Source organism: Belonocnema kinseyi, chromosome 9 (genome assembly GCF_010883055.1).
Source record: "Belonocnema kinseyi isolate 2016_QV_RU_SX_M_011 chromosome 9, B_treatae_v1, whole genome shotgun sequence".
NCBI lineage: Eukaryota > Metazoa > Arthropoda > Insecta > Hymenoptera > Cynipidae > Belonocnema > Belonocnema kinseyi.
The window spans coordinates 91,152,840-91,170,486 of NC_046665.1; the positions used below are offsets into that span (position 1 = coordinate 91,152,840).

A 17,647-nucleotide genomic window follows, 5' to 3' on the forward strand; every position below is an offset into this window, starting at 1 on the left:
ATTTTCAAAGAATTTTTAAAGAATTTTTCCGAAAAAATTAAATTAAGTTGAATTTGAATAACGCATTTTTTTGAATCTCTAAGAATTTGAATGAATTTCAAATGTTTCAAGGGTTTTAAATAGTTATTTTCAGAGAAATTTTTTAGAAATATTTAGAAATTGTAAGGGATTACAAAATATTTCAAAATATTTTCGAAATTTTAAATGATTTAGTTTAGTCTTGAAGAATATCCTAAGATTTTAAGCAATTTTTAGAAAAATTTGTAAAATGAGTGGAATAAAATGAAACATAAAGAAATTCCTAGCAATTCTAAAGATTTTTAGGAATTTAAACTTTTTTTTAAGAACTTACTTTAATAATTTCAATTTAATTTATTTTCACGGTTTGCCAAAGTATTTATCAAGAACTATGTCAAATAAATTAAATTAAATTAAATTTCAAAAAAATTTACAAGATTCTGCGGTTTTTATTCAATCTACAAAGATTTTGAAAGAATTTCAAAGATTTCTAGTCATGTGATTTTTTAAAAATTTTTAATGAATAAATTTAATTTAATTTACATTCAACGAATTACTAATTATCTCTACAAAACTAAATTACAGATAATAAATTTTTCATGAATTTATAGTCATTTCAAAGAGCTCTGAGAATTTTAAGTGATTCCTATTTATTTTAATGTATTTTCACGATTTCCAAAGATTTTCAGAGTTTCTGGCGAATTTCTAGAGAACTGCAGAAAATAAATATTATTAGGATTATTTTTAAGGGATTACATTTTTTTAGAGATGGGTAAATACACTGAAACCCGGAGATTGTGCCCCTGGAGTTTAGCCTTTTGAAAATTGAAGCTTGACGACAGTTTACTCAAAGCGTAAATCACACGCAAGTAAGCACAATAGTGAGCTCTTATTGAATAACAGTAAGGCATTTATGCCTAAATACAACTGAGACCGATGGGACTGATCGGATTTTCTCGTCCAATCGAATAAAGCTGCCTTTGATCTTCATAATAGCGTCATCTGATACGCGAATATATATCGTGAAGTAATATCTCCAAGTTATTAGTGGAATGTTCATAAAAAAACAGCACTGAACATCAACTCGTTTCTATAAAAAATGTTATACTAAACTTTAAAATTAAATATTTCCTATACGATTTTTTGTTAATATTGAATTCAAGTTCAAATTTGATCTGGACTGATGTCACTATCGTAGCTATTCAATAGGATCTTCGATTTTACAAAGAAAAAATAAGAATTATTGGAGAGGCAGAGAGAGAGAGAGACTGAGAAGACAGTCGGATTCTCTCTTTCTATTTCACACGGTTGAGAGAGAGGCTCGAATGACTTCTAGCTTCGGAGTTTAACTAAGGTTTTTTTGATTTCAAATTGTCAAGTGTTGACGTGAAAATTGTGAAAACTGTCTTTTTTGTGGATAGTTACTTTAACATTTGTAAAGGTAAGTGACTTTCTGTTAAATAACTATTTCGTATTTCAGGTTATGAAACTGCGTAGCATGCATAATGTGCTATTACGCATAAGTACTCCTTGTCCCACTTGAAGTGTTGACGTGAGGTGTTTTGGTGAAAATATTCATGGGTTTTTGGTTACTGCTGTCTTCAAATGTATATATATATATATATATTTTAAACGTATTTTAACGTGTGACAGCTCACATTCTTCTTCATTTCCGTTAAATATTTAGTCCAACTTTTTCACCGTATTAGAAAAACAATTTCCAAAGTATTTTTCACTGTCCAGTAAAATCCAATAGAAATGGTTCATACGCCCATGCGTGCTTACGTTTGGAGTGGACCTGACTCCGGGGAGTAAGGTTCATCGTCACCCCCGAAACCGGCACTATCTCCGAGGTTCAATGTATTTGAAAAATTTATTAGGAAATCAAAACAAGTTACCTCATTTTAAGGAATTTCTATGCATTTTAATATATTTCAAGTTATTTATATGGATTTCCATAGAAGTTGACGATTTAAATAGATTCAAAGTAAATCCATTTTTGTAAATTAAACAGTTCAAAAACTTAATAAATCCTTGGTGAAAAAATGCTTACAAAAAGGCTAAAAAAACTAAAACTATTTTTATAAGAATCTGCAAATAAATAAAATAAATTGCAAACAAAATTACAGGAAAAAAACTTTTGTTTGTAATTGAGACGAATTTTGTATTTTTTATACTTTTTTATATTGCACTTTATTATAGTTTTAATTTTTCATACAAATTTGCAAAATAGTAAACAGTAGTACTTGTTATCCTACTTTGAAAAAGAAAAAATTTTGTACTGCAAATAAAAATTCATAAAGAATTGAAAACGTTTATTAAAATTAGAAGATTCGAACTCTTAAAGATGAACATTTTTTCATTTCAAGATATGAAAACTGAAATGCATATTAAAACACTCAAGGTGATATACTTTGAATCTGAAAATTTTAAAACGAAAGATTAAATTTTTTCAAATTAAACGCTCAATAGTTTACCCGTTCAATATGCAAGCTTGTAACTTTTTTCAATTTAAAGTTTTGAAATTATAAACCTTTAAACTTCGAAAAGAAATTTTTGAAAATTTCAAAGATCTTATGAAAATGGGCTTGAAACTCGAATTTTTATTTGGGAATCTTTTCAGTACTTTAAAATATATCTTACACTTAGTAGAGTTTTGCTGAACTGCTAATTATGCAATTGTTATTCATTATTCGAAATTTGCGTTTTTAATATTTTTAAATAGTTAATTACATAAAAAAAACCAATAAAAATTTTCCCAGCAATCTTAAGGAATTTTTTTTATTTCCCTAAAACCTTTGAACATCCTTAAAAAGCTTCAAAATTTTATTTTGAAATATTAAAAATGGCTTGATCTGTGAATAATTTCAATAAAAAAAGTTATTGATAAAAGAGTAGTATTTTCCTCGTTTGTTTTAGACATTTGTATATTAGTTCCGCTATTGATTGTAAAATTTTATATATTTTTAAAAATGTTTGCAAAAAACTACCATTTTTTATAATATAATTTGGAGTACAGTTTTGCAATATTTTAACTTTAGTATTTTTTGAAAAGATTTGCAATTTTCTACAATAATTTATATGTAATCGAAAGTTCTTTTAGACTATTAAACCCCAAGTTCTCACGAATTTTATCAAAGAAATTTAATTAAATTAAATTTTTTTAAATCATAATATTTAACGAATTTTTGTGACTATCCAAGGATTTGAAAGAATTTTTAATATTTGTAGGGATTCAAAGATATATTTTTAAAAAACTTTATTCGAAATATTTTAGAAATTTAAATGACTTACAAAATATTACAAAATATTTTCAAAATTTCAAACGATTTAATAGAATTTTGTAGAATGACCCTGATTTTAGAAAATTTTTAGAAAAATCTGGAAAATAAGTGAAATAAAATTAAACTTAAAGAAATTCCTAGCTTTTCTAAATATTTATAGGGATTCAAAATTGTTTTCCTAAGGGAAATTTGATAAGTAAATTTTAATTGTAATTTTCTACAAAAATTTATATAAAATAAACATTTCTTCTATGACATCAAATCTCCAAATTGAAAAAATGTAAAATCCTGTCCTTTCTTTTAATGTCTTATAGCTTCTGACAATAATGTAAAAAAAAATATTTAACAATATAATTAAATTTTTTTGACCAAAAAATACAAGAAAAATTAATTTTGTGTATTAAGGCGCACATTTTTATTAAATTTTGTATACTTTTCACAAACAAGTACATGTCTGAAAAAATAGTCGTAAAAAATGTTTCACATCTTTATAAAAAAATGTTTTCGCAATAGATACATGAACAAATAAATTTTAGGAATTCTCAAATTAAATTAAATGAATTTAAATTAAATAGTATATTTGAGAAAAATCTCTCTATGTGTTATTGTAATATTATAAAAGTTTATTTATTCGAATAATTAAATCACTTGTCAAATTCGTATTAACTATCAAATAAGTCCTTGTGGAAAGACATCCATAACGATTGGAAATCAAATTCTTAGAAATCCGTGTTTGCAAACTTTCTGAGGAAATTGGCTACTCCGCAAAGCCCTTTTGTTGCTTGGATCCTGAAAGTCACCGAAAGGTCGATTTTGACCAAGATCTGAAATATATCGTCAGTGCTAACACCGTATTGAACAGATCAAGACTGGCTCTGAATTTACAAATTCTTTCAAGTGAAAAAATTTTCGAAAATATTTTTTTTATATTGAATTATCTCAAATCATTGTGAGAAATTGAAGTCACAGTGTCAGTGGGTAAGTAGAATTTTAAAATCTAATTTTATTTAATGCAAACTACAGTACAACTAACGAAAAGCAGTGTACTCATCTGTTTTTAATTTTCATTAGTTTAATTATTAATTCTAAAATATACTATATTACAACTAATTTTTTATTTTGTGAAAATAATGTATGTTAAAAACAAACTATTTTGATATATTTATTGTTTAAATAATTATGTTACAGTAACTGCTGTTTGCTAAAGTGGCAGGGTGGCTGCTCGAAAGTAGCAAAAAAGCACCTTTTTGAACAAGAATTAACCGACAATAAAATTTTTAATGCATTTTAATTTTAATTCTAGAAATATTCAAAAATCTTTTGGGTATAACGAGTAACTATGAATATTTAATTTTTACTAACCAAACATTTTTTATTTAAAATAAATTTCAACCTTTTTTGTGTTACTTATCAGTGATAGAATTTTTTTTTAATTTTAAATTGATTAAAAATGGTAAAGAATCAATGCAGTGCATAACTGAAATAATTATTATCAGGTTCAAAAACATTTTAATACTGCGAAAAATCTAATTAGCAATATTTCACTTTTTTGTGACTCGGAATGTGATGGAACCTTAAAGATAATGATGTTCACTTACAGTTTTTTAACCATTTTTTTTGCCGATTATTTAAAGAATTTTTATAAAGAAAGGCACACCCTTGACTTTATCTATCATTTCTATAAACTAACGCACATTTTTACCATTTTTTTTTTATCAATAGGGTTCATTTTTATTTAAGGAATTACTAGCCTTTTTCAGTTTTAAATATATGGCAGCAAAGAGTGCAAGACATTTCGAGCAGATTCGGCAAAAAAACATTAAGCCTATTCATGAAAAAATTTGTGAACTGTTAAGTTCATTCAGAAGAATTGTTTATATATTTAACAATAATTGTCATAAACAAAAATTTTGTCGCAGTAGCCTTTACAAAAAAATTGAGAGTTAATTCTGCTGAAAAAGGAACCCTATTCATGAGAAAATATTATATCAAAGAGTCGTTGGCAACAGATTTCAAGTTATTTCCCTGACAAAACTAAACCATATTAAGGCCATGTGACGAGTGGGTCACGTGAACAGATTCCTAGCTTTCCGCCATTTTTATTATTTCTCAATTTCGGGAATTTTCCAAATTAGAAATTTTATTATACTGAACTTTTTTTATTGAAGAATATTTCAATTCCCGAATTTTATTATTCAGGAATTTTAATATTCTTGAATTATCCAATTCGGGAATTTTATTTTTCGGAATTTTTCAGTCATCCCTAGAAATTTTCCAAATCGAAATTTTTAAGTTTCGGCAATTTTATAATTCCAGAAATCTTCTTATTTTGGGTTTTTCTAAATCGGGAATTTAATTCTTTGGGATTTTTTCGTCTTCCCGAATTTTTTCCCCAATCAAAATAGCGACCCTGTGTAGACTTCAAAAAAGAATATAAATTCATATTCTTTTAAACAACATAATAAATTTCTAATAACTTAAGTATGAATTAAGAAATAATTATAATTCATAACTTAAATTAACTTTTAAGACATTTTTTAAAAAAGTAAAAATTTTTATTGAAGTACGCAAATGTTTTAGGAAAAATGCGTGTTAAATCTCTTCCAAGAAGGGTCAACCCAAACAGTCGGAAAAGCTGCTTTTTAAAAAATGGTGAAAAGTGCTTGGAAATCTTAAATAAGAGGAACGAGAGCTTCCTGGATCTCAAGAATCCATGTGGATTAGATTTATCTACTAAGAAAAAGGTACTGTTTTATGACCAAGTTGCACTTTACAATTAGGGAAAGTAAGACGAAAGTGTGTACACTTCTTTCTCCTCGTAAAAATAATACACTCTATAATTTTTACCTAAAATAAATTTACTGATTTGCTACTGAGCAGAAATTCAAAGAAAAAATACTAATTCTACAAAAAAAATAAAAGGCAAAATTATACGTACCCGTGATAGCGTCGAAATAATTTTTCAAACTCATATTAAACTTGCTTAAAGTAAGTCCTACACCAAATTTTCAAGAATGAGTTCAATACAAAAATTATTTCGAAGACTATCTAGATGATCAGAAAAAATTCTTTGTTTTTAATTTTAACTTTTTCTTTTATACAGTTAAGCAGGCTGGATATTTTTAAAAATATGCAAAAAAATATTTTGGACTCAATTGGGCCCGATTGGGGCCCTAAAGAACTGACTAAATGATAAGGGAAACCAAATAAATTATTTAGCGTTCAATATTCATTTTTTATACTTTAAAACAATTTAGCTCTTTTCGGAAATGTACCAAAAAAAGTTGAGTTAGACAATTAGAAAATATTTGGCGTCATGGCGGGCTAGCCAGCGCCCGATTAGGTTTCGAAAAGACCGTCTAAATTAGACTGTCTGAAAAAAGTAAAAAAGAAACATTTGAAATCGGTTAACATCGAGACGACTAAAAGATGTCTAAAAAAATCCTGAAAAAGAAAATATTCAATTTTGAAAATTTCAAAAATTATAAAAATACAGATGAATAAGCATTTTTGAATTTAAACATTTTTTAATTTACACAATTGAAAAATAATTTAAAAATTAAATCAACAATAATATTTAATAAATATGTGCATTACATGATAGCATTTTATTTGATTAATTATTTTTCATTTGACTATTCAAAAATTTATCCATTATTTAGATTTTGTAATTTTCTTTCATCAACAATTTTAAAGTATCAGATATTTTTTAATATCGGCCATTTTATTTCGGAAATTTTCTAATTCGGTTATAATATAACTTGTAGGGAATTTTAATAATTTAGAATTTTAAACTTTCGAGCGTCGCGATTTAAATTTTTCAAGTTTTGTCAGTCGTCCCATAATATCGTTTGTTCGATTTTTGGATTTCAAAATTAAAAAAAAATCTTATTGTTTAATAAACAAGAATATTTTATATATAGAGAGAGTTTTTGTTTATGAAAAATAATCAATGTAAGAATTTAAAAAGCAAATCTTTTTTAATTTCTAATTTTTTTTTCAATATGCAGGAAGCTTTTTATTCTGGATTCAGTTCAATGCGATTTCTTTTAAGGATGAATAAATATAACCTGACATTTATTCAGCTTGAATCGAAGTATTATGCAAATATTTTTTTTTACGGAAAAAGGTTGTTTTGGTGAATTTGGAATTTTTTAACCTTTTTTGTAATTTTGTAACTTTTTAAACACGCATCTATTTTTAAGGTCCTAGAATCATTAAAACTCTTCTTACCTAATAATAATACCGAAAATCTATAAAATAAATGATAAGAGCCGATATAATCAATTAACAATTTTTTGTTGCCATATAAAGATTTTGAAACCTATTGTTGCTTAATTTTCATTATAGAGGAATTTCAAATTAAACAATCTGGAAGTTTGGATTTAAATACTTCTATTTCTAAATGCAAAATATCTGAAAGTTGATCAAAAATTAGTTTTCGTTCTCCCAATTAATTTTAAACTAAACATTTTGTTAACAGTTTGAAATAAACAAAGTGGTTTTAAATTATTTTTCAGACTCCAGATTCTGATTTTCATACTCTACGAAAAGGATTAGAAAAAAAAGACTCTCTTTTATTTCCTCAAAAGGAATCAAGTCTACATAAGAACACGAACCACAAAAACTCTCAAATTTTGAGTAACAGCATTCAAATTCTACAACAAGACAAGTTCAAGGACACATTTTTATACCAGATTATGACAGATCCACAGTTTGTCGAAAATATTCAGAAGATCAAAAGAAGGAAGAAGCATTCCTGTCAATTTTGTAAAAAGGAATTTGAGGCCGAGGCTGACCTGAAGGATCATTTAACTGTTCGTTTTGACGAATCAAAAAGGGTATAAAAAGTAAAATATTTAAAATAATTCACCAAATAATTCAGGGTGTATTCTAAAGATATTTGGATACTTTAAAAATTTAAAAACTCGCGGTTTTCTGCAGTTGACCTCTCCCCTGGCCAAACAAACTCGCGGTAAATGCACTCATGATAAAGGACTTAAATCATACTTCAGTAGTGAGACTTACTTGCATAGATTTCCATTCCACCAGGGTTTTTAAATAAATATATAACATCTCATACTAAAAATTAGAACACCATGTGTAAATAACTACTTCAAATGCATACAGAATTTTAAAAGAATTTTTCAAATCAAGGTTTTTGACTCTAGTGCTACGAAACTTGAATAGACGAGCCTAAAAAGAAAAAAATAATAATAACAATTAATATGATGCTAAAAAATTTGCAAATAAGTATTTGATTTTTCAAATGAATAATTGGATTCTTAAACAAATGGTTGTCTACAAAAATAGTGGAATTTTCGAACAAAAGTTGAACTTTTATTAAAACAATTAAGCGTTTAACCTGAAAATAAGATTTTTTGAACCAAAAATTTAATTTAAAGCTATATTTTTTTCCTCAAATTGTTAATTTTCTATTTAAAAAAAGACGAATTTCCACATATAAAGACGAATTTTCAACTATTTTGAATAGATCAACATTCAACAAAATAGATTAATTTTCCACAAAAAGTTGAATTCTTCACACAACTCTACAAACTTTCAAACAAAAAATTTAAGTTTCTGCCGAGAAGTTCATTCTTTATATAAATAGTTTAATTTTTAACCAAGAGGATAAAATTTGAACTAAAAGAGTTTGAATTTTCTACCATAACAGGTGATATCTACCAAGATATTAGTTTTTAAACAAAAAGAGAAGTATCTTCTAAAAAAATACCATTGAATTTTCAACCCAAAAATAAGAATTTTTAACGAAATAGTTCATTTTTAACCCCATACTTTAATTTTATACTAAATTGTTGAATTTTTCTCCCAAAAATACAAATTTTCAACAAAATAGACTATTTTTTTTAAAAAAGTTAAACTTTTCACCCGGCTCTATGAAATTTCAACAAAAAATTTAATTTTCTGCCAGGAAGTTAATTTTCCGAATAAACAGTTGAATTTTATAATCTAGCAGTTGAATTTCCAACAACAGACGTGTTTTCTACAACAAAATTAAATTTTCATTTAGAAATAAAGAAATTTAACAATAGAATTAATTTTTATTGCTTAGTTTTCTACCAAAGGGTTGGATTTTCCAACAAAAAAGACAAATTTTCAACAACAAAAAATAGATGAATTTTCCGCAAAAAATTAAAATTTTTTACCCGGCTCTATTAATTTTCAACCAAAAATTTATTTTTTTAACAGGAAGTTAATTTTTCAAACAAACAGTTCATTTTTTAATCAAACAGCTTAATATTTAACGAAAAATATGAACTTTCAACCAAGCAGTCAATTTTATTTATTAAAAATATGGTATCTATTAAGAAATGAGTTTGCAAACAAAAAAGAATCATTTTCTACAACAAATTTTAAATGTTCAATCAGAAATAAAGATTTTTTGACAAAAAAGTTAATTTTTATGGTTAAGTTTTCCACCAAATGCTTGAGTTTATCACCATTACAAAATTTTAAAAAATAGATAAACTTTCTTCGAAAAATTTGAATGTTTTCAATCATAAATGGAGAATTTTTAACGAAAAAGTTAATTTTTATTGTGAAGCTTTTCATTACATGGTTGGATTTACCACCGAAAAAGTGAAATTTAAAAAAATAATAGATGAACTTTCTGTAAAAAATTGAACTTGTTACTCGGCTTCATGAATTTTCAACAAAAAATTTAACTTTCTAACAAGAAGGTAATTTTTCGGATAAATAGTGTAACTTCATATAAAATGGTTGAATTTTCCACCACAAAGATGAAGTTTTCACAATAATGTGCATTTTTAATTAAAAAAGATTATATCAGCCAAGAAATGAGTTTGCAAACAAAAAAGACGTATTTAAAAAGAATTTTAAATGTTCTATTTTTAACAAAAAAGGTTATTTCTATCGAGTAGTTAATTTCTTAAATCAATACTTCAATTTTTCATAAAACAGTTGAATTTTTGTTTCAAAAAGATGAATAGATAAATTAACCTAATTTCAACCGGAATTATATTTTTTTACCATAACAGGTGGTATCTGCCAAGATATGAATTTTTCAACAAAAAATATTTACTTTCTACGAAATTGTTGAATTTCCAAGCAAAAGGAAGAGTTCCTTACAATGCAGTTAAATTACAAAACAAAAAGATGGAATAGTTATATTATTAATTTACAAAAACTTGTTGAAATGGTTCACTCTTAAGATCAATTTTCAACTGAAATCCTGAATCTTCACAAAAAAAATATATTTGTAAGAAAGTAGTAGATCTTTATGTATTCACTGAAATTTAAAAAAAAATTAATTTCTAAAAAAAAGTATATTTGATAATATTGAAACCAAGAAAGATTCTAATTTAAATCCAAAAATAATTAAGGGCATTAAAAAATAAAACTGTTCAACAAAATACTTGAATTTTGTACGAAAGAGACAAATTTGCAATAAAAAAATTAATTTATTAATATAGGAAAATTAATTTTTTACTAAAAAACACAAATTTTCATCAGGATACACGAACTATCAAATAAATAAGATACATTATTTAACAACAAGTTAAAAATGTAACTAAGAAATATAAATTTCAAAACGATGTTATGAATCTGCAACCAAAAAGTTAAATTTTTATGAATTTAGTTAACTTTCCACCAAGTTGTTACCTTTTTGACTAAAAAAGATGAGTTTTCAAAGGAACCTGTAATACTTGGAATTTTATCCGAAAACTATTTTAATTTTAATTAAAAAACGGTTGTATTCAATTATGTCATACATTTTTTCAGCGAAATGGCTTAATCTTTAATAAAAAATGAACTTTCGATAAAATAATTGAATTTTCAAATAGAAAAGATCAATATTATGTTAAAAATACCAATTTTTAACTAAAACTGGGATAACTTTATTTTTGGTTCTTAAAAAAAATGTTTAAATTTCGCACCCCAAAAATGATTTATTAATTAAAATTATGAATCATCACCAAAAAATGTAATTTTATCAAATTAGTTCAACCTTACAATTTTCTGTGATGATTAATACATTTTTTTTAAATATTGGAATTTAAAACAAAATGATTGAATTTCCAACAGATAATTGAATTTTCAATGGAAAAGCTGAATTGTCTACAGAAAAGTGTAACAGTTGACATTTCAAGCAAAAATATGAAATTTCATTTAAAAAAATGTTAACCAAGAAGACGATTTTTAACAAATTAAAAATTTGAAAGGTTTGGAAAAATCGATTTTGGTCTAAATTGTTGAACCTTTAAGCCTAGCGGCGAATTTTCTGTACAAAAATTAAATTTCCAACCAGAAAATATGAATTTTCCGTGAAAAATTAAATTTCTCCAAAAAAGTTCAACTTTAACTCACGCAGTTGAAGTTTTAGTTGTAAAATGTATTTTTTCAACAAAATTGTTGATCTTTCAACTAAAGTGATGAATTTTCCACTAAATGAAAGAGAAAAAATTTTCAAGAAACTAATAGAATTTTTTGCCAAAAATGATGCGTTTTTTACAAAAGTGTTGAAAATTAAAATATGAGTTTTAAATAAGAAGTCAATTTTCTACAATGATACTTGAATTGTCAATAAAAAAATGTTTTACAAAAAAATTGAATTTTCAACCGAAAAGAGTGACTTTTTAACAAAAAAATTCAATTAGAAACCAAGCAGCTCATTTTTACCGAAGAAAGATCGAATTTTTAATAAAATTGAGGAGTTTTAAAATAAAAAAGGCTATTTTTCAAAAACGAAAGCTAAATTTTAACTCAAAATATAATTTTGTCTGACTTTCAGACTCAATATATGAGTGTCAAAAAACAATTACATTTTCACCGTTGATAATTTATTTTTTAATGCAAGAAGACAAATATTCAACGAAACCGTTAAATTTTTAACCGCAAAGAATTTAACAAACGTATTGAATTTTCAACCAAATAATTTCATTTTTTCAACAAAAAAGCCAATTCTGTTAAAAAATATGAATTTTGTAAACTGACTTTTTAAAATAAAAATATCAATTTTAAAAATGACGTAAACTTTTAAAGAAGATACTTGAATTTTTAATGAAGGAAGACGAATTTTCTTCGACAAAGTTACATTTTCAACCGAAAAGAATGACATTTTAACAAATTTTGTTTAATTTTCAACCGAAAAATTACATTTTTTCAAGAAAGATGTCACTTGTACTAAAATATATGCATTTTTAATTAAAAAGATAATATTTTGAGAAAATATTTGAATTTTCAATAAAAAAGAGGTCAGATGACTTTTCAACGCCAAAATACGAATTTAAAACACGTAGATTTTCTAGGAAATTGTTAGATTTTTATCAAAAAAAGTTGAATTTTCAACCAAAAAGGATAACTTTTTAACCAAAAACCTTGAATTTTTAAATTAAAGGAACAAGTTTTCTAAAAAATAATAAAATTTTCATGTATAAAATATTTTAGACTGATTTAAAAAAATTAAAATGTGAGTTTTTAATCAAAATAAATTTTCTACGAAGATACTAAATCTTTCAAGGCAAAAAACTTTTTTTAACAAAATAGTTGTATTTTCAATCGAAAAAAATGACTTTTGAAAAGAATTGTTGAATTTGAAACCAAGCAGCTCATTTTTATCTAAAGAAACTGCAAGTTTTATTAAATTAGATCAATTTTTAAATTGAAACCCCAATTTTTTAAAAAAAAATTAAGTTTTCATCAAAAAATAATTTATTCTAACTTTCCAAAATCAAAAGATAAGTTTCAAATAAGAAGTAAATTTTCGACGAAGATACTTGAATTTTTAATGAAAAATGACGAATTTTCAACGAAGCAGTTACATTTTCAACTAAGAAGGATGACATTAAAAAAATTTTGATAAATTTGTAACCAAACACTTATATTTGTGTCAAGAAGGATGCAATTTCTACTAAACTACATACATTTTTTAAAAACTTTTCAACAACAAAATAGGAATATAAAACAACAAATGAATTGTCTAGGATGCATTTAAGTTTTGGACAAAACAATTGTATTTTTTCCCAAAATGATAAGTTTTAAACCAAATTGTTGATTTTTTAAAATAAAATCACAAATTTTCTGAAAAATATTTAAATTTCCATCCATAAAATATTTTTGACTGACTTTTCGAAATAAAGATATATGTTTGAAAAAAAAATTTCTACGAAGATACTTAAATTGTTAATGGAAAAAAACTAAAATTTTAGTAAAGTACTTAAATTTTCAACCGAAAAGAGTGACTTTTTCACAAAATTGTTGAATTTGAAAACAAGCATTTCTTTTGGGTCCAAGAAAAATAAAAATTTGTCTAAAATAAATGAATTTTTAAATTAAAAACACAAATTTACAACAACAAAAAGTAAGAGAATAATAATTCAAAAAATATTTCAGTCTGACTCTTGAAAATAAAAATATGATTTTTAATAAAAATTTAATTCTTCACACAGATACCTACATTTAGAAAAAAAAGAAATTCAAGAAGAAAGTTGAATATTCGATGAAAAAAGATGATGTTTAGCAAATTTCTTGAATTTTAAAACCAATAATGAAATTTATATCTGAAAAGCTTCAGGAGGAAACAACTGTATGAAAACAAGGGAAATAAATGCCTGTCGAGAAAATTGTATTTGCCACGAAAACCTGTTAAAAAAATGTCCTAATTTTTCCCTGACCAATTTTTTTATTTCCCTGATTTTCAACATTTAAAAACTATAATCTATATCTTGCTATATTTGTACCCTAGAATATTTGATCAACAAATTAAAAAAAAAAAATTAAAATTGAATCATAGAAATTTTATTCTGTTTTACAGTTATTTAAAGTGATGGGAATTCACTGACTTTTGCAAGATTTGTATTCTAGTCCCTGACTTTTCCCTGACCAACAAAATTCTCTGACTCTAAAAAAATTGTCGCCAGGTTCATTTTTTATTTTTTTTATTTTTTACGTAATTTGAATGCGATCCCTTTTGGATAAACCCTAGAAATTATCCTTTAGAATATGCCCTTTTCTTGATAAGAAATAATTTTTAAACTATAATTTTGATGAATTTTCGAATTTATTTTTCAATAGGTGATATGCTGCGCTTGTGGAAAAACGTTCGCCCAAAAACGCTACTTGCGTTACCACCAGAGGTGTCATTCTGATAGAAGCAAATTCGTGTGTGATATTTGTTTAAAAAAATATTCAAGACTGGATAATCTGACGCGTCACAACATTTTCCACACGAATCCAAACAAGTTTCCTTGTACGATGTGTGACCGCGCCTTCGCCAGGAAGGATTTGCTGAACAAGCATCAAAAGTCCCACGAGAACAAGTACAAATGGTACTGCAACGAGTGTCGGAAGTACTTCAAAGGTCCTGTCACTCTAGACAATCATATGAAAATTGTCCACCCATCTGAGACAAATTATAATAAATCAGGGTACGATGTACCCAACTGCAGGCCAGGTGCCCTTCCCACCAGTGATAAATAGTTTATTTATCAGAAATTTATTTATTTTTTGGGAAATTGATTTTTTCTCTATTTGCCATGCAAATAAGTTAAATATTACTAATAATTTTATTCTTGTATTACAAGGATCAAACGTATACTAAAAGATATTAGTAATTATCTTATTACTGTAAATATTAAACTGCAATAAGAAAATTCACTTTTAAGGTTAGGTGAATCTAAATATAATCCGGGACGAATGAAAAATAGGGACGACTGAAAAATTCCAAAAAATATAATTCTCGGCACAGTAAAATTCCCCAATTAGATTATTTGTGAACAAGAAATGCCCGAACAATAAAATTTTCAAATGCAAAAATTCCCGATCAATAAGATTGCCCTATAATAAAATTTCCGAACATTTTATAATTTGACAGCATTGATAAATTCCCGAGTATTAACATTTCTTAATTATAACATTTCTCAATAACAAAATTACCGTTTAATAAAAATCCCGAATAATAAAATTTTCGAACATTTTATAATTTTACAGCATTGAAATATTCTCGAATAATAAAATTTCCGAAAGTCCACAACATTACCGAATTTGAAAATTTCCAAATCATAAGATTCCCGACATAAAATTACCCTATCATAAAATATCTTAACTAGAAATTGCCGAATTTAAACCGTGAAAATAATTTTTTTTAAAATTTTATTCTTGTTTTATTGAAAAAAATCTTCAAATATTGGTATCAAAATATTATCCTAATTGTTCAAAGTTTCTAAAATTATTTTTATAATTTAAAATAATAAGAATTAAAAATATATGTATATATATATATATATATATATATTTGTGGTGAAAATTTTTTATTATTATTTTTAGTTTCAAGAATATTTTTCGAACTTTTAAACATTAAAAATTTTTGTTATAGAAATATTTGATAATTTTATTTTTAATAAATAAATTCGATAATATTACGAACTGTCGAGAATTTTATTATACTGAAATTTTTTAATCAAGGAATTTTATTACTCGAAAATTTTATAATTCGGGAATTTTCTAGTTTGACAACTTCATTGTTCGGAAATTTTGTTATTCAGGATTTTCCAATTGGAAATTTTTCGGTTTCAGGAATTTTATCTTGGGATCTTTCAATCGCCCCGAGAAAAATGCTAAAGAAATAAAATAAAAAAAATTGAAAAATTTCCGAATAACAAAATTCTCGAAAAATAAAATTTCCGAATTGAAAAATTTTCGACAGAAAATTGCCGAATTATAAAATATACAAACTCGAAAATTCTCAAAGTATGTAATTCCTGAATTCAACCAATGATCTTTCTTGTCACAAATATTATTTATTAACTGAAAATACCTTAATCAAATATTTTTATTACAAAAATATTTAAAAATTTTTAAATTTCAAAAATTTTCGTTTAAAATAAATTAAAACAATAATTTAAAAATCTACAATTGTTATTAATTTTTCATTCAATTATTGTTATTTCAAATCTTAACGGTATTTTAGAAACTTGAGGCAATGCAAATATTTAATAATTACATTTTTAATAAATCTATAATACTTATGACAAAGATATTGTTTACATTCGGAAATTTTATGATTTGAGAATTTTCTAGCTAGGATATTCTATAATTTGAAAATTCTCTGTCAGGATTTTTTATCCGGAAATTTTCCAATTCGGTAATATTATAAATTTCCCAGACATTTTGAAATTAGAAAATGTTATTTTTCGGGATTTTTTTTCATTTTCCAATTATATTTTCTGATTCAGGAATTTTACAGTGTCGGAAATTTCAGTTTTTGAAACGTTTCAGTCAATAATTTACATTTATAAATACAGTTGGGAAATTAGCTTTGCGATTAAAAAATTATAAACCTTTTTATTATTATGGTCCAAATTTATACCTGTAAAAATACGACTTTCGATTTTTCGAGATCGTTTCACCCAATTTGTTCATTTTCCTGAAAAAGAACTTCCATTTTTGTATCTGTTTTAAATGGAAAAGGTCCGTTTTCGAAAAAAATAACTACTTTTTACTGACATTTTTCAAATTGCAGTAATCACCCATTAAAAAATGTTCAAGAAATAGTTTTAACGTTACAAAATTATATTTTCGGAATAATTTTTAATTGTTTAAAAGATTATTATTTGTTTAAACAATTTTATTTTATGAGGAATGATATTCCTAACTTAAGAATTTTGGTAATTATTTAAACAATTGTCATTCACTTAAAAAAAGTTTCTCTTATTAATCGTGAATTTTTAAATTATGACATAATCAACGCACATATAGAGTAATATATTTTCCAAACGATATTTGTCAACTGTGTAAGTAATTTTCATTTGTTTCAGCAATTTATTCGCCTAGAATCAGTATCGTCGTGAAGGACTGTCAAAATTGGTAATTGTGTGAAAGACTATTTAAATTATTTAAACAATGTTTATCCTTCGTAATTATTGAAAACTTACTATTTTATAAAAAATAATGAATTTAGTATTCATAACCTAATTTTTTAAGCATTTATTTTTTTAAACTAAAAATAATAATTGGAAACTGTCTTATACAAATAATATCACTTTTAATGTTAATTACCTACAATATCAACTTCAGAAAATTATAACTTTCCACGATGTACAACTTTGAAAAAATTGTAAATACTAATGAGAATTGTTAATGTAATACCTAAATATAATAAAAAATACTACTTTTCACATTCTTTAATAGTTTCATTAATGCAATAAATAAACTTTTTGAATTTAACAGGTAAAAATCATTTAACAAATGAAAGTAGTTTAAATAATTTTCTAAATATAATTTATCCTAAAAAAGAATTACTTTTTACGATTTGCAAACGCGCACAAATTTTTCAAAACAAATAATAATTGCTTAAAAAATTT

General features: G+C 24.9%; 1 protein-coding gene across 1 annotated transcript; it reads left to right on the forward strand.

Annotated features, from left to right (window-relative positions):
- The first annotated feature begins 4,138 nt into the window (after window positions 1-4,138).
- On the forward strand, window positions 4,139-15,463 carry LOC117179978 (zinc finger protein 510-like). The gene is made up of 4 exons (XM_033372243.1): window positions 4,139-4,280; window positions 5,883-6,046; window positions 7,823-8,143; window positions 14,361-15,463. The coding sequence occupies exons 2-4, from the start codon at window positions 5,888-5,890 to the stop codon at window positions 14,763-14,765; spliced, it is 885 nt and encodes a 294-aa protein (XP_033228134.1). The 5' UTR covers window positions 4,139-4,280; window positions 5,883-5,887; the 3' UTR covers window positions 14,766-15,463.
- Window positions 15,464-17,647: the final 2,184 nt, after the last annotated feature.

Bases quoted from the DNA above. Each gene is read 5' to 3' on its own strand.
- LOC117179978 (XM_033372243.1), top strand. From the start codon at position 5,888: ATGCGTGTTAAATCTCTTCCAAGAAGGGTCAACCCAAACAGTCGGAAA. The intron at 6,047-7,822 runs GTACTGTTTTAT...ATTATTTTTCAG, and splicing joins ATTTATCTACTAAGAAAAAG to ACTCCAGATTCTGATTTTCA. The intron at 8,144-14,360 runs GTATAAAAAGTA...ATTTTTCAATAG, and splicing joins GTTTTGACGAATCAAAAAGG to GTGATATGCTGCGCTTGTGG.